At 40.4% G+C, this 27,126-nt stretch overlaps 1 protein-coding gene and 1 long non-coding RNA gene across 2 annotated transcripts in view; one reads left to right on the plus strand and one right to left on the minus strand.

Annotated features, from left to right (window-relative positions):
• The window catches only part of SLC12A1 (solute carrier family 12 member 1), a 111,785-nt gene extending 109,155 nt beyond the window's left edge, over window positions 1–2,630 (plus strand). Inside the window, exons 26-27 of the mRNA XM_055364185.2 lie at window positions 190–257; window positions 1,302–2,630. Of these exons, the coding sequence (XP_055220160.2) occupies window positions 190–257; window positions 1,302–1,437 (204 nt within the window). The 3' untranslated portion in view covers window positions 1,438–2,630. The remainder of the gene's footprint in view (window positions 1–189; window positions 258–1,301) is intronic.
• Window positions 2,631–11,902: 9,272 nt separating this feature from the next.
• The window catches only part of LOC134757244 (uncharacterized), an 85,538-nt gene continuing 70,314 nt past the window's right edge, over window positions 11,903–27,126 (minus strand). The window contains exons 2-3 of the long non-coding RNA XR_010130982.1: window positions 13,431–13,499; window positions 11,903–12,019 (exon numbers count right to left, since the gene is read on the minus strand). This is a non-coding gene — a long non-coding RNA (uncharacterized lncRNA). The remainder of the gene's footprint in view (window positions 12,020–13,430; window positions 13,500–27,126) is intronic.

The raw sequence follows: 27,126 nt of genomic DNA on the forward strand, positions 1-27,126 counted from the left end.
TATTCTTCATATTTCTAAAATTTCTCATGAGGTTTTAAAACACCATAAGTTTCTAAGCCTGAAAAAATAATTGTAATTTTTACACATTTTTTAAGATGAGATTTTCTGCTTGTTCATGATTTAAGAAAATAAATTCTCATTCATAATTCTGGTAGAACGGTACTCAACAAATCTGAATGTTGCCCACAGAGTTACCGCCAAGTTCGACTGAATGAACTCTTACAGGAGCACTCCAGAGCTGCTAATCTCATTGTCCTGTAAGTATCATTGCAAGCATTGAAGAACATTAGAAATAAATCTTAGGGTTAATGGGTTAATCCATTTAAAAGCTTGGGACTCTTCAGGTGGGAATTTTGTTTTGTTTTTGTGTTTTTTTGGGGGGGGGGAACACGTGGGATTCTTAGACAGTGAAGGAAGGTAAGTGCCACTCTGAGACCTTGACCCCTCAGGCCCACGAGCATCAGAGAGCCTCACTTGGACTTGCTGTCCACCATGCCTTATGAAGAGGCATGTGCCCATCTAGTAAGACCACGCTCCAGGAATCTGAGACCCTGGATTTCTCTGCCTAACAGCCACAAGTCAGCGACCACAGCTCACGGGCCCCTTCCCTGAGTGGATGTCCCTGAGCCACTGTGCCCATGGCAGGTTCATGAGGCTCCCTGTACTGTAGGAAGAGGCCAGGGTAGGAGAAAAAGGCAGAGCCATTTCCATTTTCACGCTTTATGCTCTAGCCTTACAAATGTTAGGGTTGCATCTACTGAAAATGTATGTTTGTTTACTTAAAGGTTGGTATTTAAACAAGAAAATCTCTAATGACTTCACATTTATACCTCATGAATTGACTCCTATGTATAAAGATAAATATATCTTCACGTAGTGTAGACTGGAAAACTATCCATCAAAGGCATTGTAGAATGGTCTGCTGGATTGGGTGGTAGGGTTCCGATAGATGGTTTCTGAGGTTTTCCCCAAATATAAGATATTTAAATTATTTGAAAAATCATTTACACCAAAAAGGGGGGTAGGTATTAGCTGATCAAATTCCCTATTTAAAGGAAACTGAAAATGTACATTTTTGTTTTGTCTTTACAATACCTAAGTCTGTTTTTCTGATTTATAGATAGTATTACCTGAAAAATACATCAGTTTGCTATCTACAATAAAAATAATTTCGGCGCTTTCATCTTGGGGTGGGGTAAAAGTTAAGGCTGCCAGTTATTAAATAGCTCAGAAATACTAGTGCCGTTACTACCTATAGTAATTTTCACTTTCATTTTTAAATTTTTCCTTCATGTCATTAGGAGCCTTCCCGTGGCAAGAAAGGGATCCATATCGGATTTGTTGTATATGGCTTGGTTGGAAATCCTCACAAAGAACCTCCCACCTGTCTTACTAGTTAGAGGAAATCACAAAAATGTCTTGACATTTTACTCTTAAAACATGAAAGATTGGAATACATTTTAACTTAATGTAATGCATAATTAAGAAACATGTTCCAGTACTTTATGTTGTAAATCTGATCTATGGATATGCAAACCTCTGGAGATGATCCTACCAGATTCTACATACATTGCATAATTTTTATCAGTTAATGTGAGCTTTTTTTTCTCTTCTCAGCTTAAGGGGTTGTCAAAGCCAATGTTATTCCTAGAAAAACATTTTTGTCACTGCTGTTGATAAACGAGAAAATCAAGGAAACTCATGTTGGCTTATGCTCATGAAAACCACCAATGTGATTGTAAACTTCTGCAGACAAACTTAATCTTTTGTTTCTTAATTTTTTGTTTTGAGTGTTTGCTTCTCAGCCCTGGTATAGGTCTCAGCCCCACAGCAGGATCTCAATAAATGCTTACTGACAGGCTGGCATAGTAACCACGGGTGGTTATCAAAGGAAAAGACCAATAGGCTGGGGAACATAATTATGCTTGGCCCCCTCAGAGGCTTATACCCACAAAGCAGATTTAAAAATCAATAACTCAAAACTTTAAGAAGTAGTTGAGTCTACAAAATATTCAAAGCAGTTACCTAAATAAGGTTATTTAATGTAACAGATTATATACTTCAAGTGATCTGAGCAATCATTGATAACATATGGCTTAAATTTGCTGCTGCCTGAAAAGTATATTAACTAGATTAGAAGACACCATATACTCCAATAAAATGAAATATATTCTATTCTCAACATATAAACTTTAATTGTACTCCCTATCAAATATTTTGAAATTTCCATCACGGCATTACTTTGCAAATTTTTTTCTAATTAAATGGTTAGTACAGATGAAATCTTTATAGATGACTACTTGAAAACTAAGTGCCACAAATTTTCAAACCATTATTAAGAAATATATCCTGAATCATATATTTAGTTACTTTCTATAGTGATTGTATGGATTTAAAAGAATAATTAACATGTGAAGTTGAAAAACTTGTAAAATTTGGAATATACAGATACTGATTTTTTTCATTTTTGTTAGTATACCTATAATACTTAATCACATTGACAAACCAATGAAAATATTGTTTTTCTGATGAATGGCTTGATTTTTCTCCTTGACATGTTTTGACTGTTCATTCTAACTGAAAGCATATATGGGAAAATATGAACCTGAAATAAAAGCACTCAAATTCAATTGCTTTGGCCTAGGTCATGTTTTTACTTTCAGTCACTAAAATTGTGGTGCAATGGTGTATCAGATGTGAGCCTGAAGATTTCAATCAGTGGCCTCATCTGCAGCTGCTTAAAGCTAGGATTCAAGATCAGGACTTCCTAACCCAGCCTCTCTGCTCAGAAGGATGACCAGAAAATAAGGGAGACCATCAGCAAAGCTTAGGCAGCTGGATATTCCTATCCCAAATCCAGGGCCACTGTGCTTAACTCTGCCCTTGATAAAACCCTTTCTCTTGAGCACTATGGACCTGAAATCCAAATGCCTAAACTCAGCTTCATGTGGGCCTGACACTTCTCTGAAATACTTGAGGGTCTCTGGGAAAGGTGAGAGGTAATATGACTTCTTTAACAGGACATTCTGGCTCTTGTTTCTTTCCCGGCTGCTGCAAGTTGGGTTCCTTGGGAAACAGACTCTGAGACAAAGTTTAGCATGATCCCCTAGGGATCAACACCTGAGGGAAGGAGGGGAAGAAACAGCAAACATAGAGGTAAGCAGTGAGCTGGGACGCAGGCCCAACGACAGCCTCTGCTGACCCTACAGAGAGTCATCCCAAGCAGGGCAGAGAGGGCCAGGCTTTTGTACTCTGCTTTTATCAGTTATTGCATGGGGGCTGCCTGGGAAGGGGTGTGACCTCTGGGGCAGGGGGGTGCATGGGGCAGCTCTGTGCAGCAGAGGCAATCCCCCAAGGGCCTGGCAGGGAAAGTCTATGTGCTGACAGCACTCCTAGCTGTTAGGGCAACAAGCTCTTCATTAAACAACGTCTGGGTAGTACCGAAGGGACCATATAAAGTAGTAGAAACCGAGTTACTGAATTTCCTGAGGGCTAGTAGCAAGAAGATGGCTGAGTATAGCCCTTGGATTCCAGGTTAAGGGTTGGGTGGCTCTAAGGTACTAGAGATCTTGAGGTCAAGAGCAACTGTATTGGGAATAAATTCGGAGGGCAGAAAGTTAAAAGGATAGGGGCTATAGTCACACAGCAGCAGATTTGTCCGGCCCTTGGTGCCCCTCTGTTGTCCTTTACTTCACCCAACTCTATTGATCCAGCCACCCATCATCTCCATGTCTACACTCAGGTTTCTGAGCAAGAAGAACATTCCACAGTCATGTGCATTGGTGTCCAACTGTCTCTGTCTCCTCACTTTGTGCATGTTTCTCAACAGCGTCCCCACCCTTTCCTCACCATGACTTCAACATCACTTTTTCAGTTGCTGTCTCTGCTCCCATCCCCACAAACATAGACATATTCATAGACATAAAATTTCTTTCATAGATAGTGCCATACTGGGAGCATTGTCCTATGAGTTTTTCACTTAACACTCAATTTTAGAAATATTTCAATGGAAGTTTTATTTATTATAATTATTATTATTATTTAGAGACAAAGTCTGGCTGTCTCACCCAGGATGGAGTGTAGTGGTGCAATTATAGCTCGCCATAATCTCAAACTCCTGGGTTCAAACAATTCTCTCACCTCTACTTCCTGAATAGCTAGGACTACATTCATACGCCACCACACCTGGCTAACCTTTTAAAATTTTTTTGTAGAGACAGGAGCTCACTATATTGCCCAAGCTGCTCTTGAACTCCTGGCCTCAAGCAATCCTCCTGCCTTGGCCTTCCAAAGTGCTGGGATTGCAAGCATGAGTCACCATACCAGGCCATCGATGGAAACTTTAAAAAGAGAGTATAAATTCTTGGGGACCACCATAACCCTGGTAAATTAGAATCTCTGGGAGTAGGACTGAGGGACCTGTATGTTCTGATGATCTGTAAGATTTTGGAAGTACTACTTTGAGGGCAGTCCCTCCCATTTCCATGATTTGATTTCCACTACATGTTGGTGTCTCCTGAATTTACATTTTTAACTCAGATCTCTTCTAAGTCTCAGATCCATATATTTAAACACTAATTGTCTTGATGTTTCTCTCTAGGTGTCCTGCAGATACCCTAAATGCAGATTGACCAGACTTTTGTAAAAAACACACACATATACTGGAGGAATGGCATCTAATTCTCTTTCTCTCTCTTTTTTTTTTTTTTTTTGACATGGAGTCTCACTTTGTCACCCAGGCTGGAGTGCCATGGCACAATCTCGGGTCCCTGAAACCTCCACCTCCCAGGTTCAAGCAATTCTCATGCCTCAGCCTCCTGAGTAGCTGTGATTAGAGGCACCTGGCTAATTTTTGTATTTTTAGTAGAGAGGGGGTTTGCCATATTGGCCAGGCTGGTCTCGAACTCCTGACCTCAGGTGATCTGCTCGCCTTGGCCTCCCAAAGTGCTGGGATTACAAGTGTGAGCCACTGCGCCCGGCCTTTCTAATTATCTTTCTCAATGCGTATCAGGTCTCCCCTGAAACGGCCGAGATCACGCCACTGCACTCCAGCCTGGGCAACAGAGTGAAACTTTGTCTCAAAAAAAATAAAATAAAATTTTTAAAAAACAGAAGAAAATCTGCATCACAGCAGAAAACTAAGAAAGGATGCCATTCACATGGTAATTTTTTTAGAAATAAAATCATGCTATAGTTTACATGGGTGGAGACTGATGGAAGCAATCAAAGATCAGCTTACAATCAATGCTCCTGGGGAAAAAAAAATCTTAGGGAATAATTACAGGAGACCCTGGGAGAATTCCAATAATCCCTCCCCGCAATTTGAAGCTGGAAGTGAGAATAGGCAGTAGGACAGGGTGGAGCACCTTCCTTAGGACCCATTGTGTTGGATACTGCAAGTATTCAGAACAGCTTCCCTGAGAGGTTGCATGGTATGCTCGGTGGGCATTGCTATGCAGCATCTCATGGATGCCTTTGGCAGAGGCATCAGAAAAGAAAACAACAACATTGTGTGTAAATCCCAATACATAAAGAGCATAAAAACATTAAAAATAATCCAAAAGAGAAAAGTAAAAAAAATTACTTAAAAAAGAGAGAAATTATACAATAATAGAATCCTACAATAGAAGAAAAATCAAACATGCAAGAAACAAATAGAAAACACAAATGTGTTCATCGTTCTTATTAACAAAATGACTCTCAAATTTAATGAAAAAATCAAACTCTTTTCTATCTGCAAGCATTATATTCAGAATTAAATATAAAAAGGCTAAAAATCCACAAGTGGAAGTGAAAAAAAAAGGCTAAAAGCAAAAGAATAAACAAAAATATATACAAACATTTAAGCAAAAGGAACAGAGTTGACAATATTAACTTCAAAGTTTAAGACTAAAAGAATTAGGAATGACAGGAGAGTATCATTTTATATTTATAAAATATATATAGCCACAATGTAGCTATAATAATAATGCAGCATTCTGTGAACAAATAGCATAGTATTGACGTAAATAATATAAAAATTGTTGGAAACAAAAAGACAGTCCCAGAAAGCCAATTTTTGATTTTTTTTTTTTTTTTTTTTAAGATGGAGTTTCACTCTTGTTGCCCAGGCTGGAGTGCAGTGGCACAATTTCTGCCTACTGCAAGCTCTGCCTCCCGGGATCAAGTGAGTCTCCTGCCTCAGTCTCCTGAATAGCTGGAATTATAAGCATGTGCCGACAGCTCGGCTAACTTTTGTGTTTTTAGTAGAGACAGAGTTTCACCATGTTGTCCAGGCTGTTCTTGAACTCCTAACCTCAGATGATTCACCCTCCTCGGCCTCCCAAAGTGCCGGGATTACAGGCGTGAGCCACTGCACCCAGCCAGAAAGTCAATTTTCTTAGGAAACAGTTCACCCTTATGACAATCTTTGACAAATCAAGTATAGGAAGAATTCAAACAACATTAAAAAAAATTGAATAGGTACAATAGTGCCCACCCACAGAAAATACATCAACTTTTAAAAATCTATTGAATATTTATGAAAACAAATTCTATGTTAATAGCAAATAAAAACTCAGTAAATTCCAAAATGTAGAAATAGTAAATATAACACTTTTATCACAACACAATAAAACTGACATTACAAATATATAAACAACAATATAAAAAACCTTACTTACTGGAAAAAGAAAATTCTCCTAAATAACTCAGGTCAAAAAGAAGTAGAAAATGCAGCTTTAGACTCTTTGGTAAAAATGACATGGAGAATTCCACATAGCAAAACATATGATAAAAAAGCAGGAGTTGGAGGCAAATATGTAGCCATAAATGGCTTTATTAATAAATAAGAAAAATGGAAGTTAACATTAAACTCAAGAATTAAAAACAGCACAAAGTAATCAAAGGAAAGCATGAAAAAGAAATTGAGGGAAAAAGCAGCATAGTAAGATGAAGAGCTCAAGCCTAGGAGACAAAGAGCTGGGAGCTGAATCTCAGTTTCCCCACTCTCTAGAAGAGGGGTCGTTAGTTGGCGTCCTTAAGAATCAGTCTTCTCCTATGTAAAACGGGAATTAAGAGAATGCACCTCTTAGGGTTGTTGCAAACAGATGAGATAATGTGGGTCAATAGATGAGCACAGTACTGGGCTCCGCACTTTATGGTAAATACTTAAGCGTAGACATTATTATTTTCAATAAAGACAGTAACAGTTTAAATGACAAACTCAACTGTTGTTTGTTGCTGTTGCTAAAAAAAAAAAGGAATAACATCAAATAAAAAAACTTCTTTTTAGTTTTAGAAGAATAGATAAAATATAAATATACACATTTACAAATAAGCAAGGGACTTTGGGTTCAACTTTGGGAAAGAATGTCCTTTAAAACTCTAGTATGGTAAATTTTTAATTACAATAAACATATCTATTTGTAGTAAAATATAAACTACTCAAATTAACTCAAAAGGAAATAGAATACCTGATAAAGTCTAATACTTCAGGATAAAACACAAAGATTGTCAAAGATTTAGCTCAAAAAAGTTTCAACCCAAAGGATTTTTTCTAGGTGACTTCTTTTAAATTTTCAAAGAAAATATAATTACCATTCTATTTAAGCTATTGCTGAACAGAACAAGATAAAACATTGTCTTTCCCTTTCTCAGTTATTTTGCAAAACTAGCATAAACTTGATACCAAAATATGACAGACCACAAAAATAGGATACAAGTCAATTTCTTGTATGAATAAACATAGGAAAATCCAAAATAGAATACCAGCAACTCAATTTTACCAATGTATTCAAACAATATTCCACTATAATCAGGAATATGGTATTCTAGGAATACAGATATATCTTATTGCTAGGAAATCAGTTAATTTAATCCAATTTAGTGAGCATTAGTTACCATTTACTTATTCATATTTTTTGAATATTTATTTGTAAGTGCATAGTGTACCTCTAGAAGAATGCATAAGAAACCAATTAGGGTTGACTTTGGAGAAGAAAACTGAATGAAGGACAAGTAAGAGATTTCATTTTTACTATATACAATAATAACTACTCAAAACTAACATTTAAATAATTAAATCCATAAACAAGCTACTTGTCTGCCAGACTGTATTTAATGATTAACTCATGTTTGATCTGACATATATTGTGAAGGTCATATATAATAAATTTCTAACACTCAAAAATATATTATACCATCATTATTGTGTTGTGCTTATTTGTAAAATAAGTGAGCAACTAAAATGTCACTGTAAAAAGAAAAAGTTGACCCCATCACATACCTACTGATAAGCTTAGGTTTTTAGTTTGTTTTTTTTTTAAACATGAGATCTTTTAAAATATATATATGCTTCTTTCTTGGGTGGAGAAAGTGATAGAGAAATATTGCATCAGATTTACCACTATAGCCCTGCAGACATTATTTAGGTCAGTAGGTTCATATTGCATATTTTACTTTCTGAAACTCAGGAATAGACAAGTATAATCTTGTGCTGTGTTTTGTTTTGTTTTGTTTTGTCTAGAGACAGAGTCTGTGTTGCCCAGGCTGGAGTGCAGTGTCGCAGTCATAGCTCACTGAAGCCTCTGAACTCCTGGGCTCAAGTGATCCTCCCACCTCAGCCTCCCAGGTGGCTGGGACTACAGGTGCAAGCCACCATGCTGAACTATTTTTTCTTTTTATTATTCCTTTTTCTATAGATAGGGTCTCGCTTTGTTGCCCAGGCAGGTCACAAACTGCTGCATTTAAGCAATCCTCCCACCTCAGCCTCCCCAAATGCTGGGATTACAGGCAGCAGCCACCATACTCAGCCAAGTATAATCTTAATAGGTTCTGAGTTTTATTTTCTGGGCCAAATAAAACTCAGAATTGATATTATCCATAGTAGGATAGGGTAATTATTATAATGTGACTGAATTGTGTGAATCTATGCATTATGAGTATAGTATGTTCTTTCATCCTTTTAAACACAAAACCCAAGTGGGATGTGTATTAATTTTCTACTGCTGCATAATAAATTATCACAAACTTCATGGTTTAAAACAGTACCCATCTATTATTTCACACTTTCCATGGGTCGAGAGTACAGGCATATCTTTTATTTTATTTTATTTTATTTATTTTTTGTAGAGACAAGGTCTTGCTATGTTGCCCAGGCTGGTCTAGAACTCCTGGCCTCAAACAGTCTTCCTGCCTTGGCCTCCCACAGTGCTGGGATTACAGGTGTGAGCCCTATGGCTGGCCAGACATATCTTAACTGGGTTCTTTGCTCAGGATCTTACTATGCTGGAATCAAGATTTTAGCTAGGGCTACAGTCTCCTCTGAGGTTCAGGATCCTCTTCCAAGCTCAGGTGGTTAGCAGCTGTATTAATTTTCTTGCTGCTATAGAACTCACGGCAGCTTGCGTCTTTAAGCCCACCAGGGAGAAATCTTTAAACTCTAGACCCTCTGTTAAAGGGCTTACCTGATTAAGTCAGGCCCACTTTAGTCAATCTCCCTTATGATTGAACTTAAAGGCCGGGCATGGTGGCTCACACCTGTTATACTAGCACTTTGGGAGGCAGAGGCTGGTGGATCACCTGAGGTCAGGAGTTAGAGATCAGCCTGGCCAAGATGGTAAAACCCCATCTCTACTAAAAATATAAAAATTAGCTGGGTGTGGTGGCCCGTGCCTGTAATCCCAGCTACTCGGGAGGCTGAGGCAAGAGAATTGCTTGAACCCGGGAGGCAGAAGTTGCAGTGAGCCAAGATCGCTCTACTGCACTCCGGCCTGCCCAACGGGAGCAAGACTCCGTCTCAAAAAAAAATAATAATAAAATAAAAAAATTTAAAAAAAGATCAAACTTAAAGTCAACAGATTAAGGATTTTAATTATATCTGCAAAAATTTCCATCTCTTTCTTATAAAGTAAGCTAATAATTAGAGGGGCACCCCACCATACTCACAGGTCCCTCCCAGACTCAAGAGGAGGAGATTACACAGGCCATCTTAGAATCCTGCCTTCAATATTGCTATCTCACATTTCTAGAGATCATATATATCAGCTATGAAGAGCCAAGCTGGGAGTTAGATAAGTTAAAAATGGTCCATGAAGTGTCCCCCAAAAAGTTCCACTCTCTGTGCATGCACAATAGATCATATTCATTTGGAGGGATATCTAGAACCATAAAAATAAATTAAACCTGAAAAAGACCTCAGAGATCCTCAAGTACTAAAATGGTGTTTCCATACAGAACATCTGCACACAATTCTAGTTACATTGTTTTTCAGTCAACAAAATGTTAAATGAGCAGTAACTAGCCATAACTGACACCAGGGATAATGCAGCAAAACATGAAAAACTTTTAACAAAGGAAATATAGAGCACAAAATTGCAGCAATCTGAGGTCAAAAACGTGAAACAGATTCTACACACCCCAGTAGAGCTTGAGGACATCATTACTTTGTAAGAGGACAGACTAATGGCAGAAAAGCTCAATTTTGTTCCATGTATCCTGGTTAAGAAAGCAAGGATATCTGCACTGCAATTCACCCTCAGAAAAATTCTCGTCCACATGGCTGGCATCAAAAGATGGCTAAGCTTCAGTTATCTGGAAAATTAATTTACATAGACAGACTCTTTCTGCAGTTAAGCAGAGTATATGGAGCTCCAGTGTAAGATTTAAACAGTATATTTTCAGGTTAAGTAATTCAAGATGAGGAATGCAGAAAGGAGAACTTCTCAGAGGTTGAGGCCAAGAACCAGGTCATGAATGTCATTGCTTCAGAGAAGGTGACAAGCAATGACAACTGGGATAAGAAGACTAATTTCCTCCTCAGCCTGGGAGATATATTGCAGCGGAGGGTAGTTTGGGACAAAACTCAGCAGTTGACTTTGAGAGAAAGGCATAAGTAACTGCCAAACTGTGAGACTTTGCTGCAGACCCTGGGGGCTCAAGCCCAACCCTCTGTTGTCATGCAAGCCCCTGTTCTCACACAGCATGGCTTTCCCAGACTTTCAAATCTGGATCATCTGCTCTTTTGGATGCCCAAGAGATGAAGAAAAGGAGACTGACTTCTCTGTTATTATGTACTTGCACTTTCTGATGTTCCTATTGCACTTCTGCCCAACAAAGAGGTGGTAAAATTATTCTCAGGGAAAGTGAGAAGTTCAGAGGAGTAAGAAATAACAGGTATTTAAAGATGTTTGGCCAAGCACGGTGGCTCACATCTGTAATCCCAGCAGTTTGGGAAGCCGAGGCAGGAGGATAGCTTGAGCTCAGGAGTTCGAGAACAGTCTGGGCAACAGAGTGAAACCCTGTCTCTACAAAAAAAAATAATAATAATAACAAACATTAGTCAGGTGTGGTGGTGTATGCCTGTAGTCCCAGCTACTTGGGAGGCTGAGGTGGGAAGGATCCCTTGAGCCCTAGAGGCGGAGCTTGCAGTAAGTTGTAATTGCGCCACTGCGCTCCAGCCTGGGTGACAGAGCAAGACTCTGTCTCAAAAAACAAAAAACAAAAACAAATACAAAAAAAAATATTAAACAACTCCAGCTGCTAACACAACATGCACATTGGAAACAGGTCAACATACTATGATTTCCTAATGCTCAAAGATACATTTACAAAATGAATTCTACTAAAAAAAAAAAGTATTATTTGTGCACTTTTGACTTAATGTGTCCAAAAGTGAGCTCTTACTCTTCCTTCCCAAAGGTGCTCTTTAACACTGTTCCTTCATCTCCATGCATGACAATGCTATCCTTGCCATGAATCTTCGAGTCATCTTTGACTCTCACACACACATCTGATTTATCAGCAAATCCTATTGGCTTCAGAATATATCCAGAATCTACTCACTTGTCACCATCTCCACTTCTGCCTCTCTGGCCCATGTTGCCACTGGACCATTTCTCACCTGGATCACTGCAGGAGCCTTCTCAAGGGTCTTTCCACATCAGGCCTAACTCCTCCTCTGCCTCATTTCAACATCTTCTCAAAGGTCTTTCCACATCAGGCCTTACTCCTCCTCTTCCTCATAGCAACCCAAGCAATCCTGCCAAGTAAACTAGAGATTGCCATTCCTGTTACCAAAATCTTCTAATGGCTTCCCATTTCAGTCCATGGAAAAGCCACTGTCCTTACAAGAGCTTACAAGGCCCTACCCCTGCACCCCATCCACCTATTTCTGTGACTTCAACTCCTACAACTGTATGCCTTCCTCTGTCACTGTTCAGACCACACTGGCCTTCTTACAGGTGAGTTTGCACCCTGGGACCTTAGTGCCTGCTGTGTCCTCTGCCTGGAATGCCCGTCCCCAAGATATCACTTCCTTCAAGTTAGGTAAAACAACCCCCAGCCCCCAGCCCCACACTCAGCAAATAGCATGTTCTCACTGAGGCCTTCCCTGGCTTCCCTCTCTGAAATCAGAAGTCTAAATCCCATACCTCCCTCCCTGCTTTACTTTTCTCCTTAACTCTCGGCACTACTCATTTGAATCACATCTTCTATCTGCTGTCAGACTTATTTTGTCTGTTCTGTTGCCTGCCATATCCTCAAAGTCTAGACCAGTGCCTGGCACATGGAACACATTCAACAGATATTTGTTGGAACAATGAATTAATACAGGGCACTGAGGGGACATGGCAAGTATGAAACTCCTTTGGGGTCTGGTCTCTGACTCACTATGAAGCCGCATTCTGCCCTGTTCAGGGCCCTTCCACACCAGCTATGCCCTGACGCAACACACACTCTGTACTCTCCAGGGCTCTGAATATGCTTATCCTGCTGCCTGGGATTTCTGACTCTCTCTCTTTTTTTTTTTTTTTTTTGAGATGGAGTCTCGCTCTGTCACCCAGGCTGGAGTGCAGTGGCATGTCTCAACCCACTGCAACTTCTGTCTCTCAGGTTCAAGCAATTCTCATGCATCAGCCTTCCAAGTAGCTGGGATTACAGGCATGCGCCACTATGCCCAGCTAATTTTTGTATTTTTAGCAGAGATGGAGTTTCACCATGTTGGCCAGGCTGTCTTGAACTAATCTCAAGTTATCTGCCCACCTTGGCCTCCCAAAGTGCTAAGATTACAGGCATGAGCCACCGCACCCAGCCTCACTCTTTTTTTTTTTTTTTTTTTTTGAGACGGAGTCTCACGCTGTTGCCCAGGCTGGAATGCAATGGTGCGATCTCGGCTCGCTGCAACCTCGCACTCCCGTTCAAACGATTCTCCTGCCTCAACCTCCAGAGTAGCTGGGATTACAGGCACACACCACCACGCCAAGCTAATTTTTTTATTTTTAGTAGAGATAGGGTTTCACCATGTTGGTCAGGATGGTCTCAATCTCCTGACCTTGTGATCTGCCCACCTCAGCCTCCCAAACTGCTGGGATTATAGGCGTGAGCCACCTCGCCCAGCCTCTTTTTTCAATCACTGTTATTTTTATCCTTATTTAGTTCACTACTATACTTACTTTCTCTTGAGTTGATTGGCCATCTGGTGTCAGTTCTTTTGTCAATTGATTCAACAAAAATGTGTCAGGCTGTAAAGACACAAAGATACACTGTTCTGAGCTCTTAAGATATTGGCATCCACATTCCCTGCCCTCAAAAAGTTAAAGGTTTAGACAGACAAGAAAACAAGTTACACATAATAATTACAAATTGTGAAAAATACTGTGAAGGAAATAAAGAGAAGGTGTTGAGACAGGATAACTCTGTTGACCTTGATGCCCTTTGTGGGCGGGAACTGGAGAGGCTCCTTTCACTCAGCCCACTGTCGGCCACTCCTCCCAAAAGAGAGCCTGTGAGCAAGTGAGTGCAGCAACTGAAGACCAACACTGGAACTGGCCCATTACTCCTCTCTGGCAGGAGCACGCTCTGTGCAGGCCCTATAGCAGCATCCAAGCCCCTGCCCTCTCCGTACCCGGGCATCCAGGAAGAATCAGGCCACAAGAACGAATAGAAAGGTGGTTGGTGTATGCGGAGGATTTTACTGGGCGATATAAGTGGCTCTCAGCAGGATAAGGAATTGGAAAGGGGATGGGTGTGGGAAGAAGGTGATCTTTCCCTGAAGCCGCAGTGTCTGAAGTTAGCCACATCTATCCATAGTCTCGATGCTCAGCAGCTTGTATCCCCACCGCTCCGCTGCTTGTGTTGCTCTGCCAGTTGAAGTATTTTTATGTCAACAGGATAGGGGCGTGGCAGGCCAAAAAAGTAACATTTGGGCGGAAAAACAGGGTCAGCTATTTTCACTTAGGGCTGTGGTTCCAGGCTTAAGGGTGGGGAAGGCCGGGGGGGGGGGGGGGGGGGGTGGTGGTTAGCCAGGAGCCCAGCTGTTCTGTATCAGTGTGACAGAGAATAATGGAAATAGTAATACTTTATTAGGGTACTCAGTGAGGGTGTCTATGAAAAACACATAAGGATAAGAAGGTGCTGACAGTGTTGAACTTTACCGGAGCCCTGTGCTCCTGGAACACAGCAATCATTAAGAAGTCTCCCCAATTTTCTGTGTTCTAGAAATGGCTAACTGAAATCAACCACCATTCCCTATATGACTTAGACAAGACACTGCCAACTCTTTCTCATGATTCCTACAAGACTGTAGATGATTCCTTTGTTTACCTGTGACAAGGTCAAACCCAGACTTTTCCCCTTTAAACTGAGCCTGCAGATAAGGTCAGACAGACACCTTCTAACTTTATTCTTTGTCTCATGGATGATTAGCTGAGATAAGGTTTGTCCTCATGAAACTAACTAGACACAGAAATAAACAATCCCAACTTTAAATTTACTCCACCTATAACTTGTCTACTCTTCCCTATAAAAATCTAAGACAAGGCCAGGTGTGGGGGCTCACACCTGTAATCCCAGCACTTTGGGAGGCCAAGGTGGGCAGATCACTTGAGGTCAGGAGTTTGAGACCATCCTGGCCAACATGGTGAAACCCAGCCTCTACTAAAAATACAAAAAAATAAGCCGGGTATGGTGGCGGGTGCCTATAATCCTAGCTACTCAGGGGGCTGAGGCAGGAGAATTGCTTGAACCCAGGAGGCAGAGGTTACAGTGAGCTGAGATCACACCACTGCACTCCAGCCTGAGTGGCAGAGTAAGACTCTGTCTCAAAAAAACAAACAAACAGACAGAAAAAATCTAAAACAAAACTATCCTGCTAGATACACTGTAGTAGGCTGAACATGGCCCCTGAAGATATCCAGGTCCTAATCCCTGAAATCTGAATTTTACCTTACATGGAAAAAGGGCTTTTGCAAATGTGATTAAGGATCTTGAGATGAGGCAATCATCCTGGATTATCTGGCTAGGTCCTAAATAAAAGCACAAGTATTTTTTTAAATTTAAATTTTATTTTACTTTATTTTATTTTAAATTCTGGGATACATGTACAGGATGTGCAGGTTTGTTACATAAGTAAACACATGCCATGATGGTTTACTGCACCTATCCACCCATCACCTAGGTATTAAGCACCACATGCATAAGCACAAGTATCTTTGTAAGGGGGAAGCTGAGGGACATTTGACTATAAGCAGAAAATCATGTGATGGAAGCAGACAGAAGCAGGGTCAGACAGAAGATGCTACACTGCTGGTTTTGAAGATAAAGGGGCCATGAGCCAAGGAATGCAGCTCTAGACATGGGAAAAAGCAAGAAAACAGATTCTCCCTTAGAGAATCTGCATCTCTCCAGAGGCAATACGGCACCAGAGACACCTTGATTTTTGGCACGGAAGACTCATTTTGGAATTCTAGCCTCCAGAACTGTAAGGGAATCAATTTCTATTGTTTTAAGTCACTAATTTTGTGATAATTTTTTACAGCAGTAATAGAAAATACATACTCTAATCTTCAAATCTGGGGTTTTTTCCCTATTGCAATAGCCAAAATAAAATCAATCTCCTTACTTGTTCAGTTTTTGTCTTTGATGGTGCTACCCATGTGAAGAACAGTGAGTAGAACAGGCCAGACAGAATGAACACTATGCGCAAAAGCCCCCAGGCAAGAGAGGACTTGAGCTATTCTGGAACCTAGGAAAGGAGTGTGACTCAAGAGAAAGTTGAACAATAACAGTCTGATCATGCAGGGCCTTGGGCCATGACAGGGAATTAGGGATTTATTATATGTGTGATGGGAAACCTTTAGAAGATTTTAAGCCATAAATGGTGAAAGCAGGGAGATTAGTTAACAGTCCCGGTAGCCGGGTGTGGTGGCTTACGCCTGTAATCCCAGCACTTTGGGAGGCCGAGGTGGGCAGATCACGAGGACAGGAGATAGAAACCATCCTGGACAACATGGTGAAACCCCATCTCTACTAAAAATACAAAAATTAGCCAGGTGTGGTGTTGCATGCCTGTAGTCCCAGCTACTCGGGAGGCTGAAGCAAGAGAATGGCTTGAACCCGGGAGGCAGAGGTTGCAGTAAGCCAAGATTGCATCACTGCACTCCAGCCTGGCGACAGAACAAGACCTCCATCTCAAAACAAAAACAAAAACAAAAACAAAACAAAACAAAAAACCAGTCTTGGTAAGAAATGATGGTGGCCTCAGAATGGGAAAATAATTTAGATTTGTTTAGATACAGAATTAGTAGGGCTGGATGAACCAGATTCTGTCTTTGTGTGGGTCACAGTAGGAAACAGAGAACACAGTCAAATTAGGATAACTTGAGGAGGGTTTACTAAAGGGACTATTCATAAAGATGTGGGCAAGAGATGGAAGCCCAAAACCACAGGGGAGAGTCCAGTACCTACAGGCTGGGAATAATGTGATGCTGTTCCCTTTGCCAGGTCCGAAGAGAAAAGGGGAGAACATCATTTCTAGAGCTTGGAAGACAAGGCAACTTGACAAGAGCAGTGGTGTTCAGTAGAGGTATAACGCCCACCTGACCTTTCCCGCCCTTCTCCCTCTGGTCTCCTGCTGGGGCTCTCCATTGTCCTAACCCCAATTGAAGCCAGAAGACAAAGGAGCTCGTTGGTGATGCCCATACAGGTCAGCTGCCTGGACACAGAACAAGCTGTAAAGGGACAGAGAGTGGGCCTGGAGGGAACAAACAAAGGTGTGTTAGGGGTAGTCCAATTATTACAATTTACTAAAAGAAAATGCAGAGACTTGAATTTTCTACATGATTTCCTTAATACTCAGTTTCAGCTAGCCTATGCCTATAGGCACAAAAATAATGAACTCTCACCTTCCTGACTTTTTTTCTTTTTTTGAACATTTACAACTGCTCTTTTGTCCTAAAGGCAATCAGGAAAGAAAGTGATTAAAACACTTATGAAGATTAATAATGCTGTCTTCAAAGTTCAGTGGAAAAATTATTTTGGTAAAATTCTAAAATTTGAGAAAACGTTTCTATAGGAGAACTGGATAATACCCACTTTGGACTAAAGAGAATTGAGTTTGTGCAGTCTAGTAAGTACTAGAATGCGGAATCACAATCACCCGAAACCACAAGTGGAATTCATACATCTCCCTGCACAGATACCCATATTTTGCCATTGCTTAAGTTTCCTTTTTGTTGTTGTTGTTATTACTCTGGAAGATAATTCAATTCATATTGCACATTTCCTCACAGAAAATTTGAATCTTATGAATATAAAAATCATGGACTTGGCCCAATTTTATTTTAATCAGTTTTTCAGTTTCCTAATTCAGGATTAGCTTCCCAGTATATATGCAGACGTTTAGTAACAAGTGCAACAGTGTGCACATTAAAATATGGAGAGTTTCAGCAGCAATTTGAGTTATAGTAATTACTGGGTTTGTTTACACAGACATAGATGAAAAGTATAACCTTTTTCTTTTTTTTTAATTTGGAAAAATCATGTGCTACCAGCAGAAAAAATTATACAATAGTTGTATAATGTCATGGAGGAAATCAGGTGCAACCAATGAGACTGAGAAATAAAGAGATCAAAATCATATAAGGTAGTGTCTTAACTAGGCATCCTTTCTCCTGGAATTACCCCCAATAGTAGAGAAAGGCTCTCACAGGCACATTCTGCTCAGAATGATTGCCACAACCTTCACCAGCACCCAAATCACCTGCCCAGTGGACACCAGGATCTCCATTTACCAATTCCAGTGCAATCCCAAAGCCATCTTCTACTGCGCTTTGGCAATCATTTGTCATATCTTGTTCCCTGGCCCCATTTGCTCCATCTGGGAAATCAGACTGATTGAGATGGGGTTTGTAAAGGGGAAGGAGAGAAGAGGGAGGAAAATGCCCTCTCTGCTACCCTAGCAACTGGGAGCCAACAAGAGAGGCACTAGTGTTCTTGGGGAAGGTGGGAAAGTAAGTCCATCCCTGGGGACACTCAGAAACAGATCAGGCCTGCTTTTGAAAGGCTTATTGATACCAGATCTGAAAGCTCTCCCAAGACACTCAGATTACTGCTTTCATGACTACAGGGCTGTTTCTCTAAAGTCAGCAAGCAGGCATACAGAGACCTTCACAAGTCTTACAATGATTAAAAAGGGGTAAAATTACCCAAATCACCAATAATTCATCTCAATATCTTCTTCCACCTATTCTACCCTATTTCCATATCAAATTGACTTACTGAGCCATCAATTCAGCTAAAAGGGAAGTCCTATTGATTGTTTAAAATATCTGTTTTAAGTCTTGTGGTAGACAGAAAAATGGCCTTCAAAGATGTCCACACTCAGATCCCCAGAACTATGAATTTTATTACCTTACATGGCAAAGGTGACTTTGCAGATGTGATTAAGGTCACCAACCTTGAGATGGGGAGATTATCCTGGATAATCTGGGTGGGGCCACTCTAATCACATGAGTCTTGAAAGAGAAGAAATTTTCTCAGCTGTGGACATAGAACCAGAGAGGTGGCAGTGGCAGCATGAGAAGAATTCAACCTGCTGCGTTGGCGAGGAAGATGGAAGAAGGAGGTCACAAAGCATGGAATGCAGGCAGCCCAGCAGCTGGGAAAAGCAAGAAAATGGATTCTCCCTCAGAGCCTCTAGAAGGGAGGGCAGCCTTGCCAACCTCTTAATTTTAGTCCAGTGATACCCATGTCGGACTTCTGACCTAAAGAACTGCAAGGTAAGAAGTTTGTATTGTTTAAGCCATCAAGGCTGTTGGTAATTTTTTACAGCAGCAATAGAAAATTTGGACTGTGTAGTCTTCATCACTTCAAGCTTGGATTAGCACAATAGAAAATTTCCAGTCTCCCCAGCCTCCAGCTTCTTAGTCTCCACATCATCTTAAAAAATCTCATTCCACTAAACTCTTGTCAAATATTACTCTACTCATTCTACTCCCCTGTCCAAGAGCCTACAAATGGCAATTTTTCAAACTAAACACCTCTCTGAACATCAGAAGATCTGTGGTGTCCTCTTTGGGCCTGCCAAGGGGGGAAGATGGGAGGCTCACCATGCACCTATTTTAATGGCAAAAGTTCTGGTCTGACTGTTCTACACTGTGTACTTCAGAATAAAATTAGGCTGAAAGAATGGGTTCCATTGCTTTACAAGTATTTGACCTATAGCATTAAATATAAACTTCTTGGCTCAATTTTTAAGGCCTGCACAATCTCACCCTACTCTGTTTCTCTAGTCTATGAACTCCTTTAGTCCCCAAAAGTAATCTTTCACATAAATCAGAACAATTTACTCACAATACCTACAAATAGTTATGTTCCTATTGATACCCACACGCTGAAGAGTGCAAATACTGAAGCTTAAAATCATTCAGTCTTCTCTCAACTCGGAGAAAGACTTTTTTTTTTTTTTTTTTTTTTTTTTTGAGACGGAGTCTCGCTCTGTCCCCCAGGCTGGAGTGTGGAGTGCAGTGGCGCGATCTCGGCTCACTGCAAGCTCCGCCTCCCGGGTTCATGTCATTCTCCTGCCTCAGCCTCCCCAGCAGCTGGGACTACAGGCGCACGCCGCCACGCCCGGCTAATTTTTTGTAGTTTTGGTAGAGATGGGGTTTCACCATGTTAGCCAGGATGGTCTCATGAGCCACCACGCCCGGCCCAGAGAAAGCCTTTCTATTCACCTCCAGACCTTTTTACACCAAGAAACCAACCCAACTTCCCTATTCCCTCCCTGCCAAGTAAAGTCTACCTCTTCTACTCCAGGGAGCATTTACAGGTTAAGCATCCCTTAACTGAAATGCTTGAGACCGAAAGTGTTTCAGATTTTGAATTTTTTCAGATTCTGGAATATTTGCATATACATAATGAGTTATGTTGGGGATGTGATTCATGTCTAAAGGTAAAACTCACCAATGTTTCATATACACCTTATACACATAGCCTGAAGGTAATTTTATATAGTATATTAAATAATTTTGTGTATGAAGCAAGGTTTGTGCATATATGAAGTTGATGTACATTGAACCATCAGAAAGCAAAGGTGTCACTATCTCAGCCACGCATATGGACAGTCACCTGTTGTTTGGCATCACCATCATTGCTGACTTTGAATTGATATGCAACCAATAAGCAATCAATTTCTTATACTTATTCACATATAAGTACTTAGTAAAAAATATGACATACCACTAATACGGTGAAAAAATGTGTTCAGGGTAACTAAGTGGCACAATAGCACCACCAGAACACCTGTATCATCCATTAAACAACAGCAGTCACAAACAATGACAGGCTCTCAGTTTCCACCTACAATTCTGTGTTTTGATTGAAAAGTTACTGTGCACTGTAACCCCTTGGGAATGGTGAATAAACAGTGTGTTTTGTGTCTAAGTCTTGATTGCAACCAGTTGCATGAGGTCAGGTGAGGAATTTTCCATTTGTGGTGTCATTTGGTGCTCAAAAGTTTAAGATTTTGGAGCATTTTGGATTTTCAGACTAGGGATGTTCAACTCACAGAGCTATAGGGAGTCACTGTGTATGCCAAGGGAATGCCTCTCCTATCTCATGAGTCACTTTCCTCCAGCTTATTTGAGAGTCAATTTGTTTTAAGGTCTAATTCTACATTGTTGCCTAGTTTCTTCTCAGAACCACCCCTGTTTAGTCCCTGTAAGTCTCCAAACCCCAACTCAGATGGGGCCTCTGATCACTTCTGTTGATTACTGGGGGGATTCTAAGACTTCCTTTAGAACATTGTCGTCATCATCAGGTTAAAATCAGAGGAGGTGTGATCCTTGGAGAGAATACTCCCATTCTCCGCTTTATCCCTTCTTAGCCTAAAATGCCACTAACCTTGTATGCAACATGCTTTAATGAAGGTTTGTAATAACTGAAAGGATCATAATGTAAATCAAAAGCAAAAATGGAAAGAGAAAAGTAAAACTGGATGTCAAATTTGACTGCAAACAAAGATCAAGGTGAAACGTTACAACATTTAATCGCAAGGTTTCCAATAGCTGCCTGTTCTTCCTGGGGCTTGGTAGTTCAATGCAACAGGTTGAACAATACACCCATTGTTCTTCCAAATAAATGTTATTTGTTGATAAGGTTAGCTCAGGTTAGTTTCTATTACTTACCAGCAAAAGACTACTAATATATCCTTTACAAAAAATGGTTCTATGGCCACATGTGCTTGGGAAATGCTTACAGAGCACATAGCCCAGCTTGGAAATTCACAATGGTCATTAAAGACTCTGAGAAGTCCTGCAATACAGACACGACTTTAACTATATAAGCTATTATTACCAAAGAGTATGTCCCAAACTTTTGTCAGTGTAAAACTTCCATTAGCAATACGTGAATGCAATGAATGCATGGAGGCAATCACATCGTTATTCCAAAAGAATTTGCCAACTCATCAGATTGTCTTGGCCACATTTCATGTAGCATTTTATGAATAATTTGCATTAACATACTGATTAAAAGTAAAAGGGATAATACTTTTGTTTTTGAGGCAGAGTCTCACTCCGTGGCCCAGGCTGGAATGCAGGTGGTGCGATCACTGCTTACGGCAGTCTCGACTTGCCAAGCTCAAGCAATCCGTCCACTTCAGCCTCCAAAGTAGCTGAGACTACAAGCGCGTGCCACCACGTCCAGCTAATTTGTTAGTTTTTTGTGTGTGTGGAGACAAGGTCTCACTGTGTTGCCCAGGCTGGTCTCTAACTCCCAAGCTCAAGCAATTCTCTCGCCTTGACCTCCCAAAATGTTGGAATTACAGGCATGAGCCACCACACCCAGTCGGGATAATACTTTTGAAATGCCCTTCTTGGTAATCCAGGGTTTTTTCTTTACTTACCCTTTATTGCTCAGAATATGGGAGGGTGAGATTGAAGAAGTTTATAAAGAAGAGAAGGTCTCTAAACAACAAGAAAAGACAGGAAACAGCAGAAAGAAAGAATATGGCCGAGAAATCTAAGGATCCTAGCTTTCCCCTGCTACCCTCCTCACCTCTCCTGAGTCAAAAATATGGGGGAGAGGGGTATTTGTTGCTCTCCTGAAAAGTTTTCAAGCCCTTTAAAGAAGCCCCATGATACAGAAATATGTTTGGTGATCTGAAATGTATTCCCAAATGAAAATATTGCAAAGAAATGTGTGTTACATTAAGAAATAACGAAGGCATGTGATCAAGGGTACACATTAATTTTGCGAGAGCATTTTACAGGAAAAATATCTTGATTCCTGTTATGGACTGAATGTGCCCCACCCTCCCAAATTTAATGTTAAAGTCCTAACTGCTGGTGTGATGGTATTTGAGATGGGGCCTTGGGGAGGTAATCAAGTTTAAATTAAGTCATAAGGGTAGGGTCTGAATCCAAGGAAAGACCATATGAGTACACAGAGAGAAAGTGGCCTTCTGCAACCCACAAGAGAGCCCTTAGCAGAACACCACGATGATGGCACCCTGACCTTGGAGCCTCCAGAACTGTGTGAAAATTAATTTCTGTTGTTTAACTTAGTCTATGGTATTTAGTTATGGCAGCCCAAGGTAACTAAGACATATCTAAGTATTTCAAAGGAAGAATATCTTGATTCCTGAGCTTTCACAAAATGGGTTAAAATGTTCCTAGTTCCCAAATCTCTGATGCAATAATTGCAACTTAGTGCCCCTTAGTTATAATGTATGTTTCCAGACGTTACTTGTTTCTGACATTGAGTCCATATTTACCTTGTTTGGTTTAATATACTTACAGACAGGAACATTGCTTGAGCTTCCATCATCATACCTTGAAATTTATGAGCCAAAGATCAGTCTGAAAGGCTAATGAATATTACTGAAGATGAACTGAAAAGATTCCTTAGGCAGACTGATGGGTCAATAGAAGTTTCCAGGGTTTTCATCACCAAACATATTTAACAATCGAAATACGCTGGTCAGCTTACAAAATTTCAGTGTTGGCCCGTTACACTGCTTTACCACTACTATGAAAATAGTCCGTGTGCTGGAGTGAAACCAGTTCTGCTACTCTAGCCAAATGGAGCCGAACAATTAATGTCTGAACCAGGTATAAAGATGGTCTGCATTATATGTTTACTTTTCCAGTCCAATTGGATGCCCTCCAAAGATGAGAGAGGGAGACACAATATGAAGAGTTCATATAAGCCAGAGGAGACAGTGGGAGCTTAGAGCTGACTTAGTTTTTAAAGAGCTTTCCAGTTTAGTCCATGTGATTCCCCTCCACCTACTCTTTTCCCCTTATCTAATCTTGAACAATTAAAACCAGCAAATATATTTCTTACACTAAAATTTACATTAAAATTTCACTTTACATTCTACAGTGTTTCAGCCTTGCAGTCCTGTTTAACTACTGGGGCCTCGTTAGAGACTTGTTTATTTAATAGTCTCAGCAAAACTAAGAAATAAGCAAATATTCTGAATGCTGCCTGGTCTGCAGTTATTCTTTTTTAAAAAAAAAAATTTTAAAGACTAGTCAAGCATAGTAGTGAGAAGGGGAGAAAGTAGAACAAGGAGTTTCAGATCAAACTCCTGACTCTGAACAATCGGTTGAGATAACTCCCTACCTTCGGGCCAGCCATGCAATTACTCTTAATACAATTGTACCACAGAAGCATTGCTAAGAACACAGACCCTGGCTCTGCCCCTATATTTAAGGTAATGGAGCCTTTATTAAAACGGTCCACAGTATAGTATACTTGGTAAAGCTGGTAATATTGCTTATATGTGACATTATTCTTTTCAGGATGTCTTGACCCCCACAGATTCTCTAGAAATAAATCCCCTAAAGCAGCGGTCTTTAACCAGGGGTGGGCAACAGAATCACCCTGGAGATTTTGTGTAGTCAGTTGGTGATGGGGCTTGGATATGTGCATTTACTCTAGCTCTTTTGATGATTCTCCTGTGTACCCTGGCACTTAAGCCATCTGCTTATAAAAGATAATTCTTATTCTTTTTTTTTTTTTTTTTTTTTGAGATGGAGTTTTGCTCTGTCGCCCAGGCTGGAGGGCAATTGTGTGATCCAGGCTGGCTCACTGCAACCTCCACCTCCTTGATTCAAGTGTTTCTCCTGCCTCAGTCTCCCAAGTAGCTGGGATTGTAGGCATGCACCACCACACCTGGCTAATTTTTGTATCTTTAGTAGAGACAGCGTTTCACCATGTTGGCCAGGCTGGTCTCAAATGACTGACCTCAAGTGATCTGCCCGTCTCGGTCTCCCAAAATGCTGGGATTACAGGCATGAGCCACCACGTCCGGCCTGTTTTTATTTCACTTCCTAAAACTCAATGATGCTTTAAAATGAAATAACAATAGTCTTTCTCTGGACTGTAATTACAGAACTTTTGGCTCCTGGTGCTTCTACGCCACTGGCATAATTCAGAGTATGCTTTTCATGGTGATTATGTTTGTTAAGAGAGATTGGGTATTCAGTGTATTAGGGAGAACTATAGTTCTGAGTTTGTGGCTTAAGTATTCTGCTCCCTTTGAGCCTTTAGTTCAATGAGGCAGTCATTTGTGAGCTTGTCCAAAGTAATTTTGCAGAAATAAATGCTTGTTTTGTTGATTATCTGCTAGCTCCTTAACTGTTTATTTAACTGCCATTCAATGTCAATCTACTGAGCTACTTACATGCTTAAGAGTTCTGTGTTGGTCTTATGAAATCAAAAGTCTACATATATTTATCTGGTCTTTGTGTTCTTCCCAAGAACCTGGCAGGAACATTTTTGTGGGTTTCATAAATTATACCCCAGTTCAGTGTTTTCACATTCAGCCATATATACTCTCGGGGGAGTATAAGACATTCCAAGGAGTTTCCTGATGGTATTCTGGACAAAACAGTTTTAAAAGAATGAACCGTCAGCTAGTCAACATACAAATGTACTTTTTACTGAAACTGATCTGCCTATATTCTGGCCCTTCTTCCTACCTCCTCTATTGCAATTGCCCTTTTGCAAAAGATGGGCACACTTACCTATCCAAAACCTGACTGGCACTTTATCCTATCGTATAAAAACCTCTGGGCTTGAAACAAAGGAGCACTTCTAAATTTTGGTGCCAGAACCCAAAGTATGGCTTCTTTTTTTAGCTTACACATATTTCTATTAAGGGTGAACTGTGGCACGATAAATGAGTATTTTGTCCCATGATGGAATGTTCTAAATTGAAATATAGATTCCTTCAGTTATAGGAAATGATGACAATTTTCCATTAATTTTTTCAGTTCTTCCATTCCTCAATGATCGCCAAAGAACATATTCCCCCGAGGAGGAGTTTGAGAGTTTTGTTCAAACTCACAAAACACTAAGACAGCTCAACTGTCTATTGGAGATCCTCTCCATGGGAGGTTTGGACAGAAGGACAGTGATCCAGATGGAGGTCGGAGATGAGAAAGAGGAGCAAAGAAAGTAATAAAAGCATGCGTAAATATTTTTTTAATGACTATAAAAAGTAGTAAAATAATGATGCTTATTGAGATTAAAAGATACATTTAATACACTAGACAGTAATAGCATATTTGTCAAAAGAAGGGTTAATGGTGTTAAAGCATTCTAAGGTCCTTGAGTTATCCAGAAGAAAGACAATCATTTTGATTAATTTTATATTTTAGACACTGTATGTTTTATTTAAAATAATAAAACTAAAGAGTAAAACATCTAAATTAGAGGGGAAAGGTGAAATAAAAAGCATTTAGTAAATTTCACAGAACGCAGGAAAAGGTTTTAAAAAGGAACATCTGAAACCCAAATTAAGATAGGTTTAAATCCATCATGAAGGTTATATGATAGTGGAGGAAACATACAGCTAACGAGTCAAGTGAATATACATGTAATTTTACATAGCAATATATACTATGCAGAAAAACCCAACAGGGTAAAGCATTAGCTGCTGCCTAGAAGGAGACTATTTTTAGGTAAGGGAAGACCTAAGATAGAAAGAGGAGGTAAGTAAGACTCCAAGGGTTTTTATCGTGAGCAATAACAGGTTGAGAACGGAAGAGGGGCCAAGGAGACTGAGGAGACAGCCAGTGAAATGGGAGGAAGTGTTTCAAGAAGGATGGTATGATGAACTGTGAAATTAAGAATGCTTGGCTTACTTACTACAAACATCTCTCCCAGACCTGGAAACACAGCCAGTAGCAAGGTCAGTATTAAGTTACCACAAGGCCAGGCACAGTGGCTGATGCCTGTAATCCTAGCACTTGGGCAGGCCAAGAAAGGCGGATTGCTTGAGCCCAGGAGTTCAAGAGACCCGCCGTGGGCAACATGGTGAAATTGCATCTCTACAAAATGTACGAACAATTAGCCAGGCGTGGTTGCACGTGCCTGTCGTCCCAGCTATCTGGAAGGCTGGGGTGGAAGGACCACCTGTACTCCAGCCTTGGTGACAGAGTAAGACCTTGTCTCAACATCAACAACAGCAAGAGTTACTATAGACTCAACAGGGGACATATAAATATACAGCACACAGCGGCTAAACGCAAGGGTTCTGAGGCCAGACTATCTGAATCGTGGTTTAACCTCCTTCTAGTTGTGGTCTGTGTGATCTTGGGTAAGTTATTTAATCACTCTGTGCTTTGGTATCCTCATCTGTAAAACGGGGATAAAGAATTTGTTTCCTCTAGTTGTCATGATTAAACGAGTTTGTTTTTTTGAGACAGGGCACTCTGTTGCCCAGACTGGAATGCAGTGGCATGATAATAACTGTCTGCAGCCTCCCAACTCCTGTACTCAAGTGATCCTCCCACCTCTGCCTCCTGAGTAGCTGGGGCTACATGTGCCTGCCACCCACCATGCCTGGCTAATTTTGTA

The sequence above is a fragment of the Gorilla gorilla genome, chromosome 16 (assembly GCF_029281585.2).
Source record: "Gorilla gorilla gorilla isolate KB3781 chromosome 16, NHGRI_mGorGor1-v2.1_pri, whole genome shotgun sequence".
Taxonomy (NCBI): Eukaryota; Metazoa; Chordata; class Mammalia; order Primates; family Hominidae; genus Gorilla; species Gorilla gorilla.